This window comes from Pantherophis guttatus, chromosome 7 (assembly GCF_059756535.1).
Source record: "Pantherophis guttatus breed Tessera chromosome 7, ASM5975653v1, whole genome shotgun sequence".
Classification (NCBI taxonomy): Eukaryota; Metazoa; Chordata; class Lepidosauria; order Squamata; family Colubridae; genus Pantherophis; species Pantherophis guttatus.
The window spans coordinates 91,934,333-91,958,593 of NC_142069.1; the positions used below are offsets into that span (position 1 = coordinate 91,934,333).

The 24,261-nt window shown below is 42.7% G+C and overlaps 1 protein-coding gene across 16 annotated transcripts in view; it reads right to left on the reverse strand.

Annotated features, from left to right (window-relative positions):
* The window catches only part of FRMD4A (FERM domain containing 4A), a 363,743-nt gene that overhangs the window by 71,749 nt on the left and 267,733 nt on the right, over window positions 1-24,261 (reverse strand). For all 16 annotated transcript variants that reach the window (XM_060694938.2, XM_060694939.2, XM_087874356.1 and 13 more), the window contains exons 6-7: window positions 19,385-19,441; window positions 15,959-15,981 (exon numbers count right to left, since the gene is read on the reverse strand). In XM_060694938.2, the coding sequence (XP_060550921.1) occupies window positions 15,959-15,981; window positions 19,385-19,441 (80 nt within the window). The remainder of the gene's footprint in view (window positions 1-15,958; window positions 15,982-19,384; window positions 19,442-24,261) is intronic.

Consider the following 24,261-nt stretch of genomic DNA (forward strand, 5'->3'; position numbering starts at 1 on the left):
AAACAGAAGTCATGAAAACACATCTCTCTTGTGTGCTGATAGATAGATGATAGATAGATAGATAGATAGATGATAGATAGATAGATGATAGATGATAGATAGATAGATAGATAGATAGATAGATAGATAGATGATAGATAGATAGATGATAGATAGATAGATAGATAGATGATAGATAGATAGATGATAGATAGATGATAGATAGATAGATAGATAGATGATAGATAGATAGATGATAGATAGATAGATAGATAGATAGATGATAGATAGATGATAGATAGATGATAGATAGATAGATGATAGATAGATAGATAGATAGATAGATAGATGATAGATAGATAGATGATAGATGATAGATAGATAGATAGATAGATAGATGATAGATAGATGATAGATAGATGATAGATAGATAGATGATAGATAGATAGATGATAGATAGATAGATGATAGATAGATAGATAGATGATAGATAGATAGATAGATAGATAGATGATAGATAGATAGATGATAGATAGATGATAGATAGATAGATAGATAGATAGATGATAGATAGATAGATAGATGATAGATAGATAGATGATAGATGATAGATAGATGATAGATGATAGATAGATAGATGATAGATAGATAGATGATAGAGAGAGAGAGAGAGAGAGAGAGAGAGAGAGATACACAATGTTAATCTAAAGGAGTCTGGGAGCTCCTTTTTGGAGGTAATAAATGCTGAAGGCCAAAGCTTTGGTGAATCACAGCTCCTTCCATCAGATGCAACGCAAAGCCTGGCTAAATTAAAATGTAGGCCTTGAAAAGGGGATGAGGCAGCGGAAGAGGAGAGAGGACAGCTATGCAGATGCAGATTACATGCCAGACAGATTACAAGCACTTCACCCATTAGCACCTATCTTGTGTGTTAAAAATTCCTGCTGCTTGTTAAAAGCGTTGTTGGGTGATAGGCTAAGACCTTTTGATGTGTGTAAGTTGGGCAAGCTGCCAGTCTATCATGCCGGCACAGTTTCCTTCTTTTAAAAAAGCAGGACTCTCCTGAATCTGTAATGGAAAGTCCCGGGAAATTGACATAAAATCAATGATGTTGCTGGGTCCTTATTTTGAGCCAAAGGAAGATCTTTTCGGTAGAAGGGCTCAAGGCGCCACAAAAGCGTGGCAGGATTTTTGATTTCACGTTCTTCACTGAAAGAATGAATTTTATTTATGTTAGCTTTAAGTAACCTTCCCTCCAAGACAGGGGTGGGCTTCAAAAATTTTAGCAAGGGGTTCTCTGCCTGGTTGCTGGGTGGGCGTGGCCATGGCGGGCGTGGTCTACTGGGCCTCCTGCACCATGGCAGGGGGGCATTTTTACCCTCCCTGTGTCAGGTTTCAGTGTCGTCTCAAAATAAATTGCATTTCCAAACAAATAGTCTTTGATGAAATCTTTCATTTATTAAGCACGACAATCTGTCCCCGATCATATCGTAGCCAACACTGACTTCCTGACCCCAAACCTTCCTTTTCCGTTCCCCAATTCTCTGCGTCTCATTGGCCATCTTCCAAATCACTCTTCCCATATCTACTACTTCAGCTCCCAGGAATGTCCCCCCTCCCATCTCATCTCCTAGGGGATATTATCTTCAGGGAAAATAAGTAGGTGAAAAGTCAAGCGTCCTCTTGCCAGCTGCCCCTTCTTCTCCTTCTTATGTCAGCACTGGAATGAATGTAGTTTGGAGTGCTGACACTCTGGACTCCAGAGGCTTTTCTTGAGCCTCCGGGAGGGTGAAAACGACCTCCCCAGGCTCTGGAGGCCCTCTGGAGGCCCAAATGGGCCTGTTTCTGGCCTTCCTGAACTTCTGGTAGGCCCGTTTTTCTCCCTCCCCAACCCTCCGCGTGTGCCCTGCACTTACCAGCATCCAAAACGGGCCGCGTGGGGACTCCTGGGAGGGGCAGGGTGGGCAGGACCTGCCAGGAATGGGATTTGGGGGTTCTCTGAACTGCACAGAATCTTAGCTAGAGGTTCTCCTGAACCCCTGAGGACCCCCAGCAGCCCCACCCCTGCTCCAAAACCCATAATCTGGTGTTATGTTTTTCCTACTACGGATGCTACAAGTTTAATTTACAGTAGAGTCAGCCCATAGCCAAAACATGGACCCAGGGCTAAAAGCTTTCATAAAGTCCTTGTATTTCATCCCATCTGCTAGCTTCATAAACCAGGTATAAAGCATTACAGGTAGTCCTTGACTTACAACGGTTCATTTAGTGACCGTTCAAAGCTACAACGGGACTGAAAAAAGTGACATGACCGTTTTTCACACTTACGACCGTTGCAACAAGCAAAGTCGATGGGGAAGCCAGATCTGCTTAACAACCATGTTACGAAATCAACAAGTGCGACGATTCACTTAACAACGATGGCAAGCAAGGCCGTGAAACGGGGCAGGCGAAACTCCCTGAACAAGTGTCCCGCTTAGCAACAGAAATTTAGGGTCCACAATTGTTGGTTGTAAGTCGAGGACTACCTGTATTCTTTGAGTCCGTAAACGGGTTACGTCCTCATTGGGCAGTAAATGGAGAACAGAGGCCTATTTATTGATTCATTGAAGAGAATTTATTTGGCCGCCCACTCAGTGACTCTGGGAGGCTTACCAACGTTGATTAATATATTGGTTATTGTTGGCCAAGAACCAAGAACCTTATGACAACTACTCACAGGAATAAAAATGGGCTGGGGATTTTTTAAAAAAAATTTGTTTTAGATGCCACCCTTCTCCGGAGACTCAGGGCGGCTTACAATGCGTTAAGCAATAGCCCTCATACTTTTGTATATTTTATACAAAGTCAGCTTATTGCCCCCACAAACTGGGTCCTCATTTTACCCACCTTAGAAAGGATGGAAGGCTGAGTCAACCTTGAGCCTGGTGAGATTTGAACTTACAGTAATTGCAGACAGCTTGATGTTAATAACAGTGCTTTAGTCTGCTGCACCACCAGGCTCCTTTCTGGATTTTACCAGAAACTTATAGTAAAGAGAATGTATATCTGATTATCCATGTAATAACTGCAGCTAGAATTGTATTTGCACAAAATTGGAAAAGTGAAGAGATTCCTACGGATGAGAATGTGATTAGGAAAATATTAGAATGTGCAGAAATGAATAGGTTAACACTTGCAGTTAAAGAGAAGGAAGAAACTGATTATATTATATTATATGGGAACTATTCTACTGATGGCTAGAGAGTAAATATTAAAGTTAGAAATAAAATCAGATTAGTGAAATATAGAAAGTATATCAATAGAATTAAATAAGTTAAGAAGAGGATTGTTACAGTATTAGATATGCTATGTTTATTAGTATTAAGAGTAGACAAATAATGAATATGAATATGAATTTCAATTGTTATTGCACAAGACATTTGTACCCAGACAACACACTGTTTAATGGAAGATGGATCGTTTGTATTAAAATAAAAATTTTAAAAATTGGCAAAAAAAAAAGGAATAAAAATGTAAATGGTTGATAAAATTAAACATATATTTATTTTATTGACACTTCCAACAAAATCGGCGTTTATAATTTATATGATACAAGGTGCATTGAAGGGTTAACATACACAGATTAGTATGGGGACCCTGTACTCGTGGGGCCCAACAGAGGTGAAATCCAGAAGGTTCTGACAGGTTCTGGAGAACCGGTAGACTAAATTTTAAGTAGTTCAGAGAACCGGCAAATACCACCTCTGGCTGGCCCCAGAGTAGGGTAGGAATGGAGATTTTGCAATATCCTTCCCTTGGAGTGGGATGGAATGGAGATTTTGCAATATCCTTCCCCTAGGAGTGGGGAGGGAATGGGGATTTTGCAGTATCCTTCCCCCAGGAGTGGGGAGGGAATGTGGATTTTGCAGTATCCTTCCCCTGGAGTGGGTAGGGAATAGGGATTTTGCAATATCCTTCCCCCAGGAGTGGGGAGGGAATGGGGATTTTGCAGTATCCTTCCCCCTGGAGTGGGGAGGAAATGGGGATTTTGCAGTATCCTTCCCCCAGGAGTGGGGTGAGAATGTGGATTTTGCAGTATCCTTCCCCTGGAGTGGGGAGGGAATGTGGATTTTGCAGTATCCTTCCCCAGGAGTGGGGAGGGAATGGGGATTTTGCAGTATCCTTCCCCCTGGAGTGGGGAGGGAATGGAGATTTTGCAATATCCTTCCCCCAGGAGTGGGGAGGGAATGTGGATTTTGCAGTATCCTTCCCCCTGGAGTGGGGAGGGAATGGAGATTTTGCAGTATCCTTCCCCCAGGAGTGGGGAGGGAATGGGGATTTTGCAGTATCCTTCCCCTGCCACACCACAGAACCGGTAGTGAAAAACTGATCCAGCCACGATGGCTCCCTAATTAAAAGGGGCAGGCAGGTTCGATCGAATTGCACAATGCTGCTTGTAGCCTTTGCTTGCACAATGGCTCCGGTTCTTTTGAGGAGAACATAAAGCATCTGGTAGACAAATCGCTCTTTGTCTCTCAGATGGAAGAATTCAGCTTTCAGCCTTCGTTGCCAAGGCAGGATTTCTTGGTCATGTGCCCAAAGACAATAGGAAATTCGCGTGGGAATCTAGATGCGGTCCTTTCCAGAGCAAAGTTTCCTCTGACTAACACCACTGTTTCAAAAGCACCCTGAAGTTAATTTTCGCTTGTAAAGAATTATGGTCGCTCCCGGATTACAGTTACAGTATACACCATTCTTGCTAAAATATTTGAGGAAAGGAAAACTGGCAGTGGTGGGTTTCACTTACCTTTGCTACCTGTTTTCTCGCACGTCTGTGCGAGCGAAGCGCATGCACAGAAGCTTCTGCACATGTGCAGAGGGTATTTGTGGACGGAGCCTCCCGCCACCGCTACTACCGGTTCTCATGAACCAGGGCGAACCGGTAGCAACCCACCACTGAAAACTGGGTTCGCAGCATTTTTTTGGCCTGAATTGCAACCGAGCTGGAAATAATCTGGCATAGCACCTAAAAAATAAACGAAGACGTGCTGTACAGCTGTTATTTGGAATAGGGGAGTGAAACCATTAGGCACGGGAAGGAAAATTATCGTCTTCGCTTTCAGCCTTTTCGTTTCAAAAATTGTATGTCTTTTATGACAACAAGGGTTTATTTTTATATATTAAAATATGCAATGTTTATGTATTGCAAAAGAAGCTGTTGGAGTTGCCGAAACTTTTGGAAGCTTTTGGGCAACTTTCAAGCGCTCACTGGATTAAGCGGCGCTTTGAACCTCTTCGGATCTTCACCTTGGTGAGGTCACCTATGCTTACGGAGTCAGCCATGTGTGCAGCCAAAAAAGCTAATACAATTCTGAGTTGTATAAACGGAGGCATAGAATCAAGATTGCGTGAAGAAGTATTAGTACCGCTTTATAAAACCCTAGTAAGGCCACACCTGGAATACGGCAACCAATTTTGGTCCCCACACTACAAAAAAGATGTTCAGACGTTGGAAAAAGTCCAGAGAAGAGCAACTAAAACGATCAAAGGCCTGGAGATTAAAACATATGAAGAATGGCTGCGGGATTGGGGTTGGCTAGTCTAAAGGAAATAAGAATTAGGGGTGACATGATATCAGTCTTCCAGTATTTGAGGGGCTGCCACAAAGAAGAGGAGGGGGTCAACTTATTTTCCAAAGCACCTGAGGGCAGGACAAGAAGCAACAGATGGAAACGAATCAAAGAGAGAAGCAACCTGGAATTAAGGAGAAACTTCCTAACAGTGAGGACAATTCACCAGTGGAACAGCTTGCCACCAGAAATCGTGGACGCTCCATCAATGGAGGTTTTTAAGAAGAGACTGAACAGTCATTTATCTGAAATGGTACAGGTTCTCCTGCTTGAGTAGGGGGCTGGACTAGAAGACCTTCAAGGTTCCTTCCAGCTCTATTTCTATTTCTATTATTTCTATTTCTATTTCTATTTCTATTTCTATTTCTATTTCTATTCTACCCTAACTCTAACTCTAACTCTAACTCTAACTCTAACTCTAACTCTAACTCTAATTCTACTTCTACTGTTTATTGCTGAGAATTGCTGCTTCTCACAACTTGCACATTTCTGGCTGGGATATCATTCGACAATGGATCTCAGCTCATCTTCCCCCCAGATGCCATTTGTGGTCTGGAGGAGTCTGCCAACGTTATGTAATTGTGTTAGCTGAGGACCCAAAATACCCAGAAGGTATCAGTTTAGGAAAGGTTTAAGTGCCTATTAGGCCTACAGGTGCTTCTGAATTTATGACCCACCAAGACAAAAAAGCTTGTTAGATACGTCCGAGGAAGAACCAAAAGACAGCAAAAGACGGTGATTGAGGAAGGTCTACTGCAGAGGTCTTCAAACTTGGCAGCTTTAAGACTTGTGGACTTCAACTCCCAGAATTCTCCAGCTGGCTGGAGAATTCTGGGAGTTGAAGTCCACAAGTCTTAAAGCTGCCAAGTTTGAAGACCTCTGGTCTACTGAGTTCCCATATATCACCTTGCCCCAACCTGACACTCTCCAGATATTCTGGATTTCATTCCCAGAGAATGAAACAGGTTGAGATCTAACTCTGGTGTCCACCAAGGCAGGGTTGTTGAATAAGAAGGTTGGTTTCCATGTCTAAATTAAGAGAAGACACGAAGGCAGCCTTCCAATTTCCAGGGAGGGTTAGAAGCTTGCAAAAACAGGGACATTCAGCTGAAGCCATGATGGCATCCTAAGACTTAGGTAATTAGCAGCTACATCATAACTTATCTGATCTTGCGGCTTTCCTGCCCATGAACTAGAAATGCAATACTCATCATTGCTATTATGCTGCAATAAGGGAGGTTATGGGTTGGCAGGCACTCTTAATTCAACAACAAGCACTTGGTTTTTTTTTTAAACTGGAAGTTCAGAAAATTACTACCTTTAGATGTTCCTTACGTAAAAAAATAAAAAATAAAAAATAAAAAATTGCTTAATGGCAAATCATCCCATCTGTTTTTCTTCCTGTCTGGATGTCACCATTTCTTAGCTAAGTTCTCCTTCCATCGTATTCCCTGATTAAGAAGATAAATTGTTAAATGTTGGGGTTGTTCTTTTGGGAGTCTCCATTGTCATTTTGGTATGCATTCGTCGGTATTTAACCCATTCATATATAATGATATATGTGCTTTTTGTATCTATCTATCTATCTATCTATCTATCTATCTATCTATCTATCTATCTATCTATCTAATTATCCTTCAGAGGATAATTAGAACTGCAGAAAAAACAATGGCTACCAACCTGCCTTCCATTGAGGACCTGTCTACTGCAGGAGTCAAAAAGAGGGCTGTGAAAATACTGTATTTACAGACCCCTCGCATCCTGGACATCAACTGTTTCAACTCCTTGAAACGCCTTGGTAGTACAGGGGTTTAAGGCACCCTGTTATTAAGCTTATTAAGACCAGCTGCCTGCAATTACTGCAGGGTTCGAATCTCGCCAAGGCTCAAGGTTGACTCAGCCTTCCATCCTTTCTAAGGTAGGTGAAATGAGGACCCAGTTTGTGGGGGCAATAAGCTGACTTTGTATAAATATACAAAAGGATGAAGGCTATTGCTGAGCACATTGTAAGCTGCCCTGAGTCTTCGGAGAAGGACGGCATATAAATCAAATTAAAAAAAAAACAAAAACTTCTACCCTCAAAACGACGCTATGCACATCAGAGCAGCTAGACACAAGGACAGTTTTTTCCCAAACGCCATCACTCTGCTAAACAAATAATTCCCTCAACACTGTCAAACTATTTACTAAGTCTGCACTACTATTAATCTTCTCATCGTTCCCACCACCCATCTCCTCCCACTTATGACCGTATGACTGTAATTTTGTTGCTGGCATCCTTACGATTTATACTGATATTGTTTCCTGATTGCTTATTTGTACCCTACAACTATCATTAAGTGTTGTACCTTATGATTCTTGATGAACATATCTTTTCTTTTATGTACACTGAGAGCATATGCACAAAAGACAAATTCCTTGTGTGTCCAATCACACTTGGCCAATAAAGAATTCTGTTCTGTTCTGTTCTGTTCTGTTCTGTTCTGTTCTGTTCTGTTCTATTCTATTCTATTCTATTCTATTCTATTCTATTCTATTCTATTCTATTCTATCTTCTAACTAATCTATCTCTATCTCTCTATCTCTATCATCTATCTGTCTGTCTGTCTGTCTGTCCATCCATCCATCCATCCATCCATCCATCCATCCGCCCGTCCATCCATCCATCCATCCATCCATCCATCCATCCATCCATCCATCCATCCATCTATCTATCTATCTATCTATCTATCTATCTATCTATCTATCTATCTATCTATCTGCAGATGCTTGGTGGCACATAATGCTCTTGATAGAGGTGGACACCTTATCCATTTTCATGTTTGATGGCTTGTTGTTATGGATGGTATATGAGATCTATGAAATACGGATCCACCTGCTGAAAAATATAAATATTGCAGAAGCCTGATTCATGCTGGAACTATGACAATGGAGAGACACCAATATATTTTTTTTCTATTTAAACTTCCTTCTCCTGAATCTGCTGTTTCTGCAGGAAAGAAAGCTGAAAAGTATAGATCTTTTTAAAGCAGCCATGTCTTTTACAGGATTTGAACAGATGTTTCAAAAGCTCGTCTGATTGTTTCGATGTGTCCTCAGACACACAACCACTTTGCTTCACAAGGCAGTATTATCAATGGATGTGTGTGCATACAACTAGGGAGAGCTTTTACAGCAGCTGAACTTCAAGTCAAAAGATGCAGCTGCTTTAAGCGGTTATCAAAATGTACTTCATTTTCCAAAACACTTCTTCCTTATGTCTTGCAAAGCTCTAATACTGAATTATCTTATAATGTTTCAGGCTGTGAAATTGTTTTATCAATCAATAATATATCTAATCGGTATTTAACTAGACGGACCTAGAAACTGTTTATAAATTAATATTTCTAATCAGTATTTAACTAGGAAGACGGATTTTCTTTTGTTTTAACTCTATCACTCTTCCCCCCTTTAAATGGTAAAGGCTTAAGAAATCGGAATGATGTAGAATAAACAAATGTATCCTGATTAAACATCCTCACTTTGCAAAGAAAATGAAAAATTACCAGAGAGCATTTCTATCTTCCTTTAGAAAAAAAATGTGATTTCCCCTCCATCTTTTTAAAGCAAAGCGAGCTAAAATTACTGAAAAATGCACATTGCAACAAGACCTGTACCATCTGCCTAAGGAAGATGTTTCTTCACCACGAAACTCATGTCGCAAGACAAATTTTTTTGGGTGAAGAATTTGCTCTTGAGCAAAGTTACTCAATAGTGCTTTTTTCTGAAGTTGGAGGTGCTAATCATAGGTGTATGACCTTCTCTGAAATTTCTGGAATGAAAACACATTTCATCACAAATGTCCTTTCTTTCTTTCTTTCTTCCTTCCTTCTCTTCCTTCCTTCCTCCCTTTCTTTCCCTTCCTTCCTTCCTTCCTTTCTCTTTTTCTTTCTCTCTTTCTCTCTCCTTCCTTCCATCCATCCATCCATCCATCCTCTTTCTTTCTTTTTTTTTCTTTCTTTCTTTCTTTCTTTCTTTCTTTCTTTCTTTCTTTCTTTCTTTCTTTCTTTCTTTCTTTCTTTCTTTCTGTTTCAGCTGGGTGTATTTTGAGCAAGCTGAAGAGATTTATTCGATGTTCTACTTTTCCTGCAAACGTCTTTTGCTGATGGAGGATTTTGTAAAAGGTGGAGCTAGCTTTAATTCAAGATTTTTTTTGTCCCAGTTGCCTTAAATCAGTCATTTCTAACCTTTCCAGATGCACGATTTTCAACTCTCAGAATTTCTCAACCAATCATGGCCATTGGCCAAAAGTCTGCTTTCCGTACATCTGGAAATCACCAAGTTTGGCAAACATGGCCTTAAAAATTAATGCTCCCTTCCAGCCAGCGCTGTCCGAAGACGTCTCCGTGGTCATGTGGCCGGCATGACTCAACGCCAAAGGCACACGGAACGCTGTTACCTCCCCGCCAAAGGTGGTCCCTATTTTTCTACTTGCATTTTTTTACGTGCTTTTGAACTGCTAGGTTGGCAGAAGCTGGGACAAGTAACAGGAGCTCACCCCGTTACATGGCACTAGGGATTCGAACTGCTGAACTGCCGGCCTTTTAATCGACAAGCTCAGCATCTTAGCCACTGAGCCACTGTGTATGTTTTAACTACTGGGAAATTTTGAAAGCTAGGAAAGAGGGGGCGAGAGATATGGAAAAATCAGGAAAAAAAAGACACAATTGGCTTTATAGATCAGGGTTTTTCTAAAACAAAAAAAAAGAGTTTTTTTACAGTAGGCAAATAGTGAGAAAAATTAGGGTGTGCATCTAAAGGTACTTCTACGCTGTCAGCAACTCCACACCCTCATCTCACAATAGCAGTCTAAAAAAGCACCAGAAATGGTTTTCGGCTCTGCCAGTTTCACAGGGCTGAGGACAAATCACAATATTTTTTTTTTCTCCCAACTGCTGCAGGAATTACGGTGACAAATATCCTTCACGCCCACTCCGGACCAAAAGGAAATAATTGCACCCATTTCTCATTTGCATTGTCTTCGCTCCAGGTTGTGGTGCTTTTGTCTGGTAGCTGCACCAATAAATAAATAAATCTCAGCAGTTCCTTTATGAAGGACACCGCAGAGCTGTCAAAGCCATCCTTCCACTTGGAAGACCCGAAGCCCAGGAGGTGGGCAGTGTGGGGTGGAAAGAGCCCCTGTGAATCGGGAAATGGATTGTCTTCACGTTCCATGAACTTACAGGTAGTTCTCGACTTGCAACTGTTCATTTAGTGACCATTCGAAGTTACAACGGCACCGGAAAAAGTGACTTACGGCCAGTGGTGGGATTCAGCCGGTTCGCACCACTTCGGGAGAACCGGTTGTTAACTTCCTGAGCAGTTTGGTGAACTGGTTGTTGGAAGAAATCATTAGGGCAGAGAACCGGTTGTTAAATTATTTGAATCCCACCACTGCTTACGACTGTTTTTCATACTTACAACTGTTGCAACATCCCCATGATGACTGATCAAAATTCAGACGTTTGGCAGCTGACTCATATTTATGACCATTGCAGTATCCTGGGGACATGTGATTCCCATTTGCGACCTTCTTGAACAAGCGAAGTCAATATGGAAGCCAGATTCACTTAACAAGCATGTTACTCACTTAACAACTGCAGTGCTTCACAGTGGCAAAACTCACATAACAAATTTCTCACTTAGCAACATACATCTGTGCAGGGCTGAAATCCTCCGCGGATTGCCACTGGTTTGCTGCCTACGCGTGTGCAGTGAGTGCCAAAAGCACGCTGTGCACACATGCGCAATGCACATCAAAAGCACACTGCGCGTGCATGCAGTGATTACCAAAAGCACGATGCGTGTGCAAGGGCATGCACAGTGTGCGCTAAATGCACTCTGCGCAGAAAAAGGAGGCTTAACAAGATAAGTAGAATAGCAAGGGAGGGGAACAGCTATGCCGCGTGATTTAGATTCGCAGGATTTCCTGCTTTCTAGTGAATATAAATTGAGTGGCACAGCTGATCGTTGGAAATACTGGTTCGAACGAACCAGTAGCTTTTTTTTTTAACTACCAGTTTGCCCGAACTGGTAGCTTTTATCACTACCGGTTTGCCTGAACCGGTGCAAACCGGTAGCATTTCACCCCTGCATTTGTGGTCATAAGTTGAAAACCAGCTGTACCAGAGGTGGGATTCAATATTTTTTTACTACCGGTTCTGTGGGCGTGGCTTGGTGGGCGTGGCAGGGGAAGGATACTGCAAAATCCCCATTTCCTCCCGATCAGCTGGGACTCGGGAGGCAGAGAATAGATGCAGGTGGGGCCAGTCAGAATTTTTACAACCGGTTCTCCAAACTACTCAAAATTTCCGCTACCGGTTCTCGAGAACTGGTCGGAACCTGCTGAAACCCACCTCTGACCTGTACTACAGGCCTCTCTCTCCTCTCTCTCTCATTCCTTGAGTAAGTTTCACTGCAGCCAGAAATGAGCCAGAAATGAATTATCTTGCACAAGGCTTCTATTAGCCTTCTCGAAAACAGAGACGGCAATAATCCTGCAGCTGCCATAAATCAAATTTGCAGGTTATAGTTAGTGAGTTATTTCTTCTGGCTTTTCAATCAAGCCTCTTATTAGTGACTAAGCAGGAGCCTGGAGGTTTTGGGTTGGGAAACGGAAGCAAGAACAGGCTTGTCAAAGACAATTTAGGATTTCTCAAGCGCTCTCAGGCTTGGAAAGTGATACGTCAGGAGACTTCCTACACCGAAGCGTGCCTTATTTACACAGGTAGCCCTCCACAGTTCGTTTAGTGACCGTTCAAAGTTACGGCGGCTTGGGAAAAATAATGGCTTAAGACCGTTTTTCACACTTACGACCGTTGCAGCTTCCCCGTGGTCACGTGTTCAGAATTCAGACGCTTGGCAACTGGCTCATATTTATGACGGTTGCAATGTCCCGGGGTCACGTGATCCCCTTTTGCAACCTTCATCATCATCATCCTCTTTTAACGACCCCAGAATCCCTTGCGGGGTAGAGTTGGGGCAACTGAATGGAGCTGAGTGATTACTGGCCGGATGCCTTTCCTGTTGCCAATGAGGAGTTTTGTTCAGCAGATAGATTCTCATCGTGCCCAGAGAGAGAAATACCTGCCTCTACCTAGGTTCGAACTCACAGCCTCCTGATTGTGAGGCCAGAGCTCCACCTCTAGGCCACCGCACCACTTGTCCCCTTCTGACAAGCAAAATCAGTGGGGAAGCCTGATTCACTTAGCAACCATGGTTACTGACTTAACTGCAGTGATTCGCTTAACAACGGTGTCGTACAATGGGGCAAAACTCCCTTAACAAACATCTCACTGAGCAACAGAAATTTTTGGGAGCTCAACTGTGGTCTTAAGTAGAAGATTACCTATACTTCGTTTATTGTTTCCCAATGAAATTCATTCCAAAGTTGGAAGCCGTGGCAACCGACCCATCTACTCTCCGGCCCCCAATTTGCACAAATGCCTAGAAAAAAACAGCTACACACACCATCTTCTTACTACATGTGTGATGCCTCCATCCCAGAACATCTTCTCTGGCATTGTTGCAACGCAACCAGTTCTTTTGGTAGCATTTGCTTGTTAGCCTAGTCACCAAGTTGACTTGCGATGGTCTCAAAAGCTAAGCGGGGACCACCCTTGTTAGTAATTGGATGGGAGACCACTGGAAGATCCCAGGGCTTTATATGCTTATTTGGGATGTCAATCAACAACCTTGGAGTAGGCAATGGACGATCCCTTCCGAACACCAAGAAAACGGCATGAAGATATCTAAGAGGGCTTCAGGAGCTGAAGTTGCTTTGAAGGCAACTATATTTTGATTTAACTAACTGGGGTGAGTGTGGAGGGAAGTGGCAGAAACTGGAGGTGGAGCAGGGGTGAAATGCTACTGGTTTGGACCGGTTCGGCTAAACCGGTAGCGGCGGCAGCACGTGGTTCGGAGAACTGGTAGTGGCGGTAGTGTGAGGCTCCGCCCACCCACCCGGATGTGATTACTTCCTGGTTTTAACCAGGAAGTAACCTGTTTTTGACCCTCTGAGCATGTGCAGAAGGCTTTGTTCATATGCAGGGGGTCAAAAAATCACGTGTGCACGGAGCACGCACTTCTGAACTGGTAGTTTAGTTTAGTTTATTTGATTTGTATACCGCCCTACTCCCGAAGGACTCAGGGCGGTGAACAGCCAAACAATAAAATACATAGATACAAAAAATTTAAAAACCAAATAAAATCAAATTAAATCATTTTGGCCCAGACAGATTAAAACACCCCAATAATTTAAAAACAGATTAAAATTTACATATTTAAAAAGGGAAGAGATTAGGCCAAGCCCGCCTGATGGAATAGGAAGGTCTTCACAGCGCGGCGGAAGGTGCGCAGATCCGGGATCCTCCGTATCTCCGGGGGGAGCCCATTCCAGATGGTAGGTGCCCCCACAGAGAAGGCTCTCCCCCTGGGGGCCGCCAGTCGACACTGTTTGGCTGACGGCACCTGGAGGAGAGCGTGGTAGGGAAGGTAAGTAGATTTCATCCCTCAGGTGGAGTCAAAAAAGGAATCAGCCTAAAATCTCTACGTGGCCACAAGTAGAGTAAATCCAACCTTCCTTGAATTCTGTTGACCCTCATCTAACTCCAAGCAGGGGCTAAACACGAGTTGAGAAGATGAGTAGCAATAAATCCGTTTCATTGGACCTTCACATGTGGACCTGATCTTTGGACTTGAACTTTCATGGCTGACATTAATCAAGGAAGGGCTCCAAAGTGCTTATTATTTAACGGAACAAGCGCCAGCTTTTCCAGGGGGTAACGGAGCCAGGGGGGAATGAACAGCCCCCTCATTTCATCAGGATGGTCCTTCTCGTCTTGTAATTAATTTTTACATCCGAATGCCAAAAATAACTTTAAGCCTAAAAAAATAGTCACGCTTTGGCCGTGATTTCGAAACAACTGTACCGACAGTCTCAATTGCCACGCCTGGTGAGAGGAGCCATTTGTTTTGAAATACCTTTCTGGTTTACGGGAGTAGACTACAATGCCGTTTTATTTATTTATTGCATTATTAATACCCAGCCCCAGTGGTGAAATCCAAATTTTTTTACTATCGGTTCTGTGGGCGTGGCTTGGTGGGCGTGACAGGGGAAGGATACTGCAAAATCCCCATTCCCTCCCCACTCCTGGGGGACGGGTATTGCAAAATCTCCATTCCCTCCCCACTCCAGGGGAAGGATCCTGCAAAATCCCCATTCTCTCCCCACTCCTGGGGGAAGGATATTGCAAAATCTCCATTCTCTCCCCACTCCTGGGGGAAGGATATTGCAAAATCTCCATTCCCTCCCCACTCTGGGGCCAGCCAGAGGTGGTATTTGCCGGTTCTCTGAACTACTCAAAATTTCCGCTACCGGTTCTCCAGATCCTGTCTGAACCTGCTGGATTTCATCCTTGCCCAGCCCCTTCGGTTCTGATCTGATCTGAACTGAAGAACTGAGGAAGCTTCTGGGATGAAGAGCGAAACATCTTCAAGGAAAAACAAAGTCCAGTTGCCTCTTGAAAAAGCACCTTTGGGACAAGGTCTGGACTCCTGTCTTGGGCAGGGGGTTGGACTAGAAGACCTCTAAGGTCTCCTTCTCCAGCCCAAAGATTCTATGAATTTGGACTTCTCCTCTCCTCTTTCCTGAGGAGGTAGGGATCCAATCATCCCTTCTCAAATCCAAAACATAAGGACAGGTAGATTTAGCCAATCCTAAAGATGACCTGAATCCAATCCATCACATTTCCGGTATTTAAAGATTTTGAGCCTTTCCCCCACAAGTGTGTACGTTCCTCTGTACGAATGACACGTTTTGTAACCAGGGATGGGCTTCAAAATTTTTTAGCAAGGGTTTCTCTGCCTGGTTGCTGGGTGGGCGTGGCCATGGTGGGTGTGGCCTAGTCAGCCTCCTGCATCACTGCGGGGGGTGTTTTTGTCCTCCCCAGGCTCCGGAGCCTTTCCTCGAACATCCGGGAGGGGCGAAAACAGCCTCCCCAGGCTCCGGAGGCCCTCTGGAGCCAGAACTAAACTTCCTGTAGGCCCGTTTTTCGTCCTCCCCGAGCCTCCGCAGTCTGCACGCGCCCTGCACTTACCTGCATCCAAAACGGGCCGCGTGGGGACTCCTGGGAGGGGCAGGCCAGGGTGGGCGGGGCCAGCCAGGAGTGGGTTTTAGGGGTTCTCCGAACTGCACAGAATCTGAGCTACAGGTTCTCCCGAACCCCTGCGAACCTCCAGCAGCCCCATCCCTGGTTGTAACTGAACAGCAGTCCCATTTTGCATAAAAATATTACAGTATTACAGAAAAATAGCCATGCAAAACTTACCTTGAAAAATCTCCTTTTGCTTCCTATAAAATGATAAAGAAACAACAAAAAAAAAAGAGCGGATGTAACAATTACTTATAATAACCTGTAAAATCATGAAGAAAATGCACACTTCCATCTTCAAGGATCATACAATGTTTTACAACTCTATCGGAAAATGATTCTAAGGTCAAGATATGACATCACCTTAAGAGCTGAGTCCAGATTTAATCCTACTTACAGAAGCTCATTTATTTATTTATTGGTTCGATTTATATGCCACCCTTTTCCGGAGACTCAGGGCGGCTTACAATGCATTAAGCAATAGTCTTCATACTTTTGTATATGCCTGCTTAGTAGGGCTTTCGGCCACCCCCAAGCGGTGTTCTTTTTTTTATACAAAGTCAGCTTATGGCCCCCACAAACCGGGTCCTCATTTTAGCTACCTCGGAAGGATGGAAGGCTGAGTCAACCTTGAGCCTGGTGAGATTCGAACTTGCAGTAATTGCAGGCAGCTGGTGTTACTTAACAGTGCTTTAGTCTGCTGCACCACCAAGGCTTTGTTGCAATCGATAGGAATAATTAACTTAAGTCTTACAGACTTCGGGGGGCGGGAAGGGGGGCTGAAATACCACTCCATAGCTAACAATTTGCAGATCTTTTCTTTACATCTCCTGTTGATTTCTCACCGCGCTCTATTTTTAAAATAAATAAAAATAAATAAAAGGACCTTATCTCTAGGAAAGGGACGAGATTCCTACCATATTGTGTAACAACGTCATAGAAATCCTGGCAGGGAGGCATACACAATAATTAAACGGAGACTTGGAAATACATTTATTAATATGGAAATATATTCACGAGCCTCCTCACTAATGAGAATCAATTAAAAAGTGCAGAGATGTTTCGATAACTTTGCAGCTGTGGCACAGCCATGTGATTCTGGAAAAAGGTGAGGTTGTTTTAAGATTGTTAAGGAAACATTCTGTGTTAGGTTTTCCAGTGGCTTTCCTTCCAGAAAAAAAAACAAGACATTTTGCGTAGAATGACCTGCAGAGCTAAACCTTAGAAACTGTGATTCAGCAAAGCACATTAATTACAATGAGCTTTAAATCTTTTTAACATTTTTTTTAATGGGATTGTTCGCATTGTTTTATTCTTTGTTGTAAGCCGCCCAGAGTCCCTTGGGAGTTGGGCGGCATAGAAATGCGACAAAATAAAATAAAATAAATAAATAAATAAATAAATTCAGGAAAGCACAATCAAAGCGACTGAGATCTAATCAATGATAGTAGATGATTTTCTACTTTATAGGAGAATATTTGGGGCTCAGGGTTGAAATGAGGTGCTCTCTGAGCCTGATGCTTTTCTTGCAGATGTTTCATGACCCAACTAGGGAACATCATCAGTGCTAGAAGGGAGGGGGATTTGCAGAGAGGAGGAAGAGGAAGAGTAGGAGGAGGACTTTTGGCAAACCCCACTCCTTTCTAGCACCGATGCTGTTACTTAGTTGGGTCATGAGACATCTGTGAGAAAACCACCAAGCTCAGAAAGCATCAAGAAACCCTCATGTCCTACTTCGAAAACATCAGTTTTGAACTAGATCTATTAGATCTCAGGCCTGCAGGATTACGATGTTAGAAGAGGGGATTTTCCAGGACCTGCCTGGCCTCAAATCACGGCTGGTTGGGTTGAGTCACCAGCGGTTCAAGATCTGTTTCACCCAAGGTGATCCCATTCATACCATCTACTCATTATTTCCATTCGGAATTCTATTAAGTACAGTTTCATGAGTTGTATTAATGAATATATTTATTAACTAAATGAAGTTATAATGAATTGAAGAGAATTATCTGTCGCTCAGGGCTGAACTGTGAGGTGCTTGGTGCTCTCGGAGCACTGATGATGTTACCTAATTTGGTAATGAGATGCCTGCAAGAAAACCACCAAGTTCAGAGAGCACCAAGAACCCCACTGAAATTATAATCAGTTGAATTAAAAAAATATGCTTAATTTCACTCTCTTGCACTAACTTTGGTACCAACGCTGCCTAGTTAGGAATCGTCAGGAAATAAAACATCACGTTTTAAAACAGAGGAACCTGGTAAATTCTCTCCTCTGTTTTTCCTGGCCTTCACTGCTTCAGCAGTTTTGCTTTGGAGAAGACTTAAGTACTGTTGCTGTATTTTAAATTAATTGATTGCTACGCTCAGAGGATATGTTTGTGGATGTCTGGAGTAGAATTTACAATTGTGTTTGTTAATTCCAGTTAATTGGCAATCAATTAACCAGCAGTATAATGGCAGGGAAAAAACCAGTTATTTTATGATCCCCTTGGGGCTAACTATCTTCCTTCCTGCTAATTATATCATGGGGTTGATTATTAACTTGCAAGAACAAAATATATATTTATGAGAGCCAGAGGAAGGAAGGAATACCTCCCTGGATTTGATTTTATAATGGAGATCTCAACCACAGCCTAAGATGAAATAGAATTGACTATGCTCTCTGCCCATCGATCTATTGGCTATAAAAGAGATAGAAAATGCTGGAAAATCCTCAGCTGGTACCTATCCCTCCTGTTTAAAAAGAGAGGCTAAATGCACATGGGAATAATACCAAAATTAGGATTGCCAGAGAATAGAATCTCATATAGGAGGGGTCTCCAACCTTGGCAACTTTAAGACTTGTGGACTTCAACTCCCAGAGTGTTGTGGTCCGCCAGCAGCCTGCGGAGCTGGCAGCGGAGTCGGACAGTGAGGAGACTGGGGAGGAACATGGGCCAGTCCTGGAGTCAGGGGAAGACCTGGATAAGGACTCTGCGTCGGAGACAGAGATGGGGCCAGGGCTATCTGGGAGTGATGCACGGACTCTGGAGCCTCCAGAGTCGGACAGCAGAGAGGCAGAGGAACAGGAGGAGCCTGTTCCTAGTGCATGCATGTGCAGAGCTGTCAGAAGGCACAAACAGCTAAAGCAAAAGGGACGACTCAGGAGTAAGGCCTGGAGATGATTGGCCACTCCCATAAGGCTTAAAAGAGGAGCAAAGGCTCATGGGCCCTTTGCAGGAAAGCAACATTGTTAATTCTGTTCCCAATCGGCATCTCAGTTTGATTCTGGACTCCGTGTGGCTTTGCCAAGTAGGTCTTTGGCAGAGTGTCAAGGGAGATAAAGGTTGGTGATTATCCCAATTATCTCCCGAATGACTTTTTGCAACTAATTGGGACTTAGCTGTGAATGAACGTAATTCACAGCTGTTGCAATAGAAGAGGGTTTTGGGATTACCCGTGTGTTTTAATGACTCAGGAAGCCGAGGTCACCACACAGAGTTGAACTGAAGTCCACAAGTCTTAAAGTTGCCAAGGCTGGAGACCCCTGTCATATAGCGTCAATGTTCATGTTTCCTTCTTTCAACAAAACAACAGCAACAGCAAAATCTACACAATTTACCTGTAGGATGTACGCAGCCAACTCAAACACCACTTCACTGTCAACCTCAATCAGCTCCTTTTGGGAAAAGAGAAATGGAAATCAGGAAAGTAAAAACATCTCTTTATTTAATATCTTACAATACAGTTTCCAGCAACATGAAGCCAACATACATATTTTATTCATTTATCTAGTTTGGGTTCCCACCAAGGATTTCTGGAGTACAAAACATTTCTTGAACAATCATATAAGTAGTATGGAAAAAGGACATAAGATACAGATTTTCTCCCGCTTCTCTTAAATATTTGCTGTGCTATTTTTGGAACTGCCTGGACTGCGGTTTATCATCCCGAAGGTTTCCTGTGGTTCACCATCATTCTTTTCTCATGGATTTCTAAAAATAGCTCCAGTACACGACATGTAGAAGTTTAGGAGAAGAAGTATGTGCAGGCACTACGATAGAATGTCAAGGATTTCTGCCGGATTTCTGCTTTTCACAGAATTCTTAAAAAAAGAAAATGGAATGGTAGGTGAAGAAAAAAAATAAATTGGGGACCAATTTTTGTTCATGTTAATTAGTAGCTCAAAAGTACTGATTGCACCATAACAACTAATACTATAATACTAATACCATACCACCAATTGCAAAATTTGGGCATGTCTAATCTAGTGAAAATAAGAACTAGGGTTGACATGATAGCAGTGTTCCAATATTTGAGGGGCCGCCCCAAAGAAGACGAGGGTCAACCTAATCTCCAAAGCACCTGAAGGCAGGACAAGAAGCAACAGATGGAGACTAACCCAGGAGAGAAGCAACCTATTGAACTAAGGAGAAGTTTCCTGACAGTGAGAAGAATTAACTAGTGGAAGAGCTTTCCTTCAGAAATGGTGAGTGCTCCATCACTGGAGGCTTTTAAGAAGAGATTGGATAGCCAACGTTTCAGAAATGGCATAGGGTTTCCTATTTGAGTAGGAGGCTGGACTAGAAGACATCCAAGGTCCCTTCCAACTTTTGTGTTGTGTTGTGTTGTGTTGTGTTCTACTCTACTCTACTCTACTCTACTCTACTCTACTCTACCCTACCCTACCCTACCCTACTCTACCCTATCCTACCCTATTCCTATTCCATTTTTAGAATATTGTCTTCTACACAAAACCATTCCCTGTGTCAGACTTCGATGCTATCTCAAAATAAATGAATTTCCAAATTGCCAATCTTTAAGGAAATCTTTTCTTTAATTGAGCACAGCCACCGGATCATGACTCGATGCGGACTGACGTTTTGCCCCCCCAATCCCTCCCTTTCCGATCCCCAAATCTCTGCTTCTCATTGGCTATCTTCCAAGTCATTCTTCAGGCTTCTTGTCTTGTCATTTCCCAGGAATGTCCCCCCTCCTCATTTCCACGACAACCCGACTTCAAAGGGATTTAGCAGGCAAAAGTTCAGAGCTTATCTCTCTCTCCTCTGCTCTCTATGCCAGCGTTGAAGCGCTGACACCCTGTTTGAAGAGATGTTTGGTCCATCTCCAGATTAATGGAGGGGGAGACATAAGTGCTAGGGAAAGGACAGGGGAGGGCAAAGAGTGACACGTAACATGGAGCCCATGACATGATGGATGTGTGTGCATCAGGGACCGAGACACCAGTAGCAATTTAGGGCAGTGACTTCACGATGGTTGCGCCATATCGGTTGTGGCACTTGCTTTTCAAGAGACATCCAGAGGGGTGTGTGTGTCCGCCTTGGCAAGAGGGCGGAGGGCACGTCACAATGAAAGCCCCACCCCTCTTGTACACACAACAACATTCCATGCACATTCAAAGTGAGTTGGGTTGCATCACAACGTTCCATCCAGGGCCTTCTCACACTTAGCACACTTTTCACAATTCCCAGGTCTTTTTTCCTTCTTTTTCTCTTCCTCCCCAAAAGATTTTCACTTTAGCCAACAAAAACCAGTGGGGCCTCCATGTTTTTCCCCCCTCTTTTTTGGGCAACTTGGACATTTAATAGCAAAAGTTCCCTTCTTACAATTCCCATCACTAACTCCTACAGTGCATTTTCTATTAATTATTACCTCACAATTAAAAGTAATTTCTGTTTGTACGCATAGCTCTTTCTTGAAAGTATACAGGTAGTCCTTGACTTACAACAGCCCCTTTAGCGACTTATGACCGTTTTTCACACTTACGACCGTTGCAGCATCTCCATGGTCAGGAGGATCAAAATTCAGAGGCTTGGCAGCTGATTCATACTTACGACAGTTACAGTGTCCCGGGGGTCACACAATCCCCTTTTGCGACCTTCTGACAAGCCAGGTCAATGGGGAAGGCAGATTCACTTTACAACCGAGTGACTAATTTAATACCTGCAGTGATTCACTTAACAACCATGGCAAGAACGGTCGTAAAATGGGACCAAATTTCAAATTTCTAGGTTCTACCATATCGCGAGATCTAAAATGGACAGCTAACATCAAAAACGTCATCAAAAAAGCACAACAAAGAATGTTCTTTCTGCGCCAACTCAGAAAGCTCAAACTGCCCAAGGAGCTGCTGATCCAGTTCCACAGAGGAACTATTGAGTCTGTCATCTGCACCTCCGTAACTGTCTGGTTTGGCTCTGCAACCCAACAAGACAGATACAGACTTCAGAGGATAATCAGAACTGCAAAAAACAAACAAACAATGGCTACCAATTTGCCTTCCATGGAGGACCTGTCTACTGCACAAGTCAAAAAGAGGGCTGTGAAAATATCTACAGGCCCCTCACATCCTGGACATCAACTGTTTCAACTCCTACCCTCAAAACAACACTATAGGGCACTGCACACCAGAACAACTAGACACAAGGACAGTTTTTTCCTGAACCCCATCACTCTGCTAAACAAATAATTCCCTCAACACTGTCATATTAATCTTCTCATAGTTCCCACCACCCATCTCCTCCCACTTATGACTGTAATTTTGTTGCTTGTATCATTTGTACCCTATGACTATCATTAAGTGTTGTACCTTATGATTCTTGATGAACGTATCTTTTCTTTTATGTACACTGAGAGCGTATGCATCGAAGACAAATTCCTTGTGTGTCCAATCACACTTGGCCAATAAAGAATTCTATTCTATTCTATTCTATTCTATTCTATTCTATTCTATTCTATTCTATTCTATTCTATTCTATTCTATTCTATTCTATTCTATTCTATTCATTTAACAACCAACTCACTTAAATAACAGAAATTTTGGGCTCCCTTGTGGTTGTGAGTCGAGGGCCACCTGTGTAATTGAATTTTTTAAAAATATCTTTTCTTCTTCATTACTTGCATAAGTGGGCGGGACACATTCCAATTAATTCAGGAAAAGAACTTCCCATAAATACTTAGCTAACCTTTCCTACTGAAACTTTAAATTTATACAGAAAGGGGGAAAAAAAGGGGGTTACACAACTTTGGAGAAATGTGCAGGGGGAGTCCCAAAAGCAACAACGGCTGGTTGGGAACCTGCCGTTGAAGGTTTGCACTTTTAAAAAAAATTGTGTTGCACAACCATCACAACCATTTAAAAAGTGACAGCTGCCCTCCTGTCCTTTTAACCTTCCCATGGATGACTCCGCAGGGTGTTAAAATGAAGGGCACACCTCAAAGTCACAAGCCGTAAAGTTTGCTCTTTGCAAAGGAGAAGAAAAACTCTTGTCTTGTTTAAGAGTTTCCTTCTGTATTAAAGCCACCAGATTAACACAAAACTCAAGACTTCGATCCTACTTCATTGCAGTTAAGCCGGTCTGTTACACCCTTCTCCACCCCGAGGAAGGTGTTCCTTTATTTATTTATTAGTACGATTCTTCAACCTGAAATATTTCTTACCCAGGGTGTACAATAAAATTGCAGAAGGTATAGGTTAAAGGAAGCATGTATTTTCCATGGAGAGGAAGAGGAGGAGACCACGACGGACCTCCTCAAAATCTCCTTGAGATTTTGTTACTGGTTACTCAGAAAGAAAATAAAAAATGTAGTTTCGGAGAAGGTGGGATTTCCTTGTCCAAAACTACGTATGTAAGGTGCTACTAACAAAGCCTGCTGGCTGGGGGATTCTGGGAGATGAAGTCCATTTGTCTTGAGGTTGAAGGAACCCAACTCTAGGGGATGCTGCCATCAAAGCAAAAACACAAACCAGCATCTCCATGGCTTCACACAAGGCCCTCCTATTTCCTCCTTCAAAACTAGAAATAAAACCCAAGCCTAGCTTTTTTATGGTCTTACTTTCACAGAAGGTTCTTAAGAGCTTCCAATACTAAATATTGAACCTGCTGGCTGCAAGCTGAAAAGAAATCCAGCATGATCGTTGAGAGAAACAGAAGGACAAGATAAAAAAAACATCTATATTTTGTGGGTGAGAGAGACTCCGTGGTTCAGCAGAAGGATGATTTACTGGTCAAAATTAACTCAAAGCAAAACATCTGGGGAGAACCTCTGGAACCCCATCAGCATTGACAAAATCCCCATCGATCAATTGCAGAAGGCAGTTTTACTTGGAACAGCTGACATCCTGCTGTGAAAACTTTAAGACCATCAAACATCCACATCTACTGTACCTATCCCAGGTCCAGCTTGAACATCTGTCTGACTGTGCAATGAAATAATAATAATAATAATAATAATAATAATAATTTATTTATAAATTTATAAAATGAAACAGTGAAGAATTTATGGGACTTTCAAATACAGACGGATCGTCATTTGGAACGTAATACGCCAGATATCACAGCTGTCGAAAACCGAAATGTACAATTTATTGACATCGCGGTACCAGGAGATGCCAGAATCAAAGAAAAAAAAAACTGGAAAAAATCATGAAATGTCGCGACCTGGCCATCGAAACTACACAGCTATGGATGAAGCATG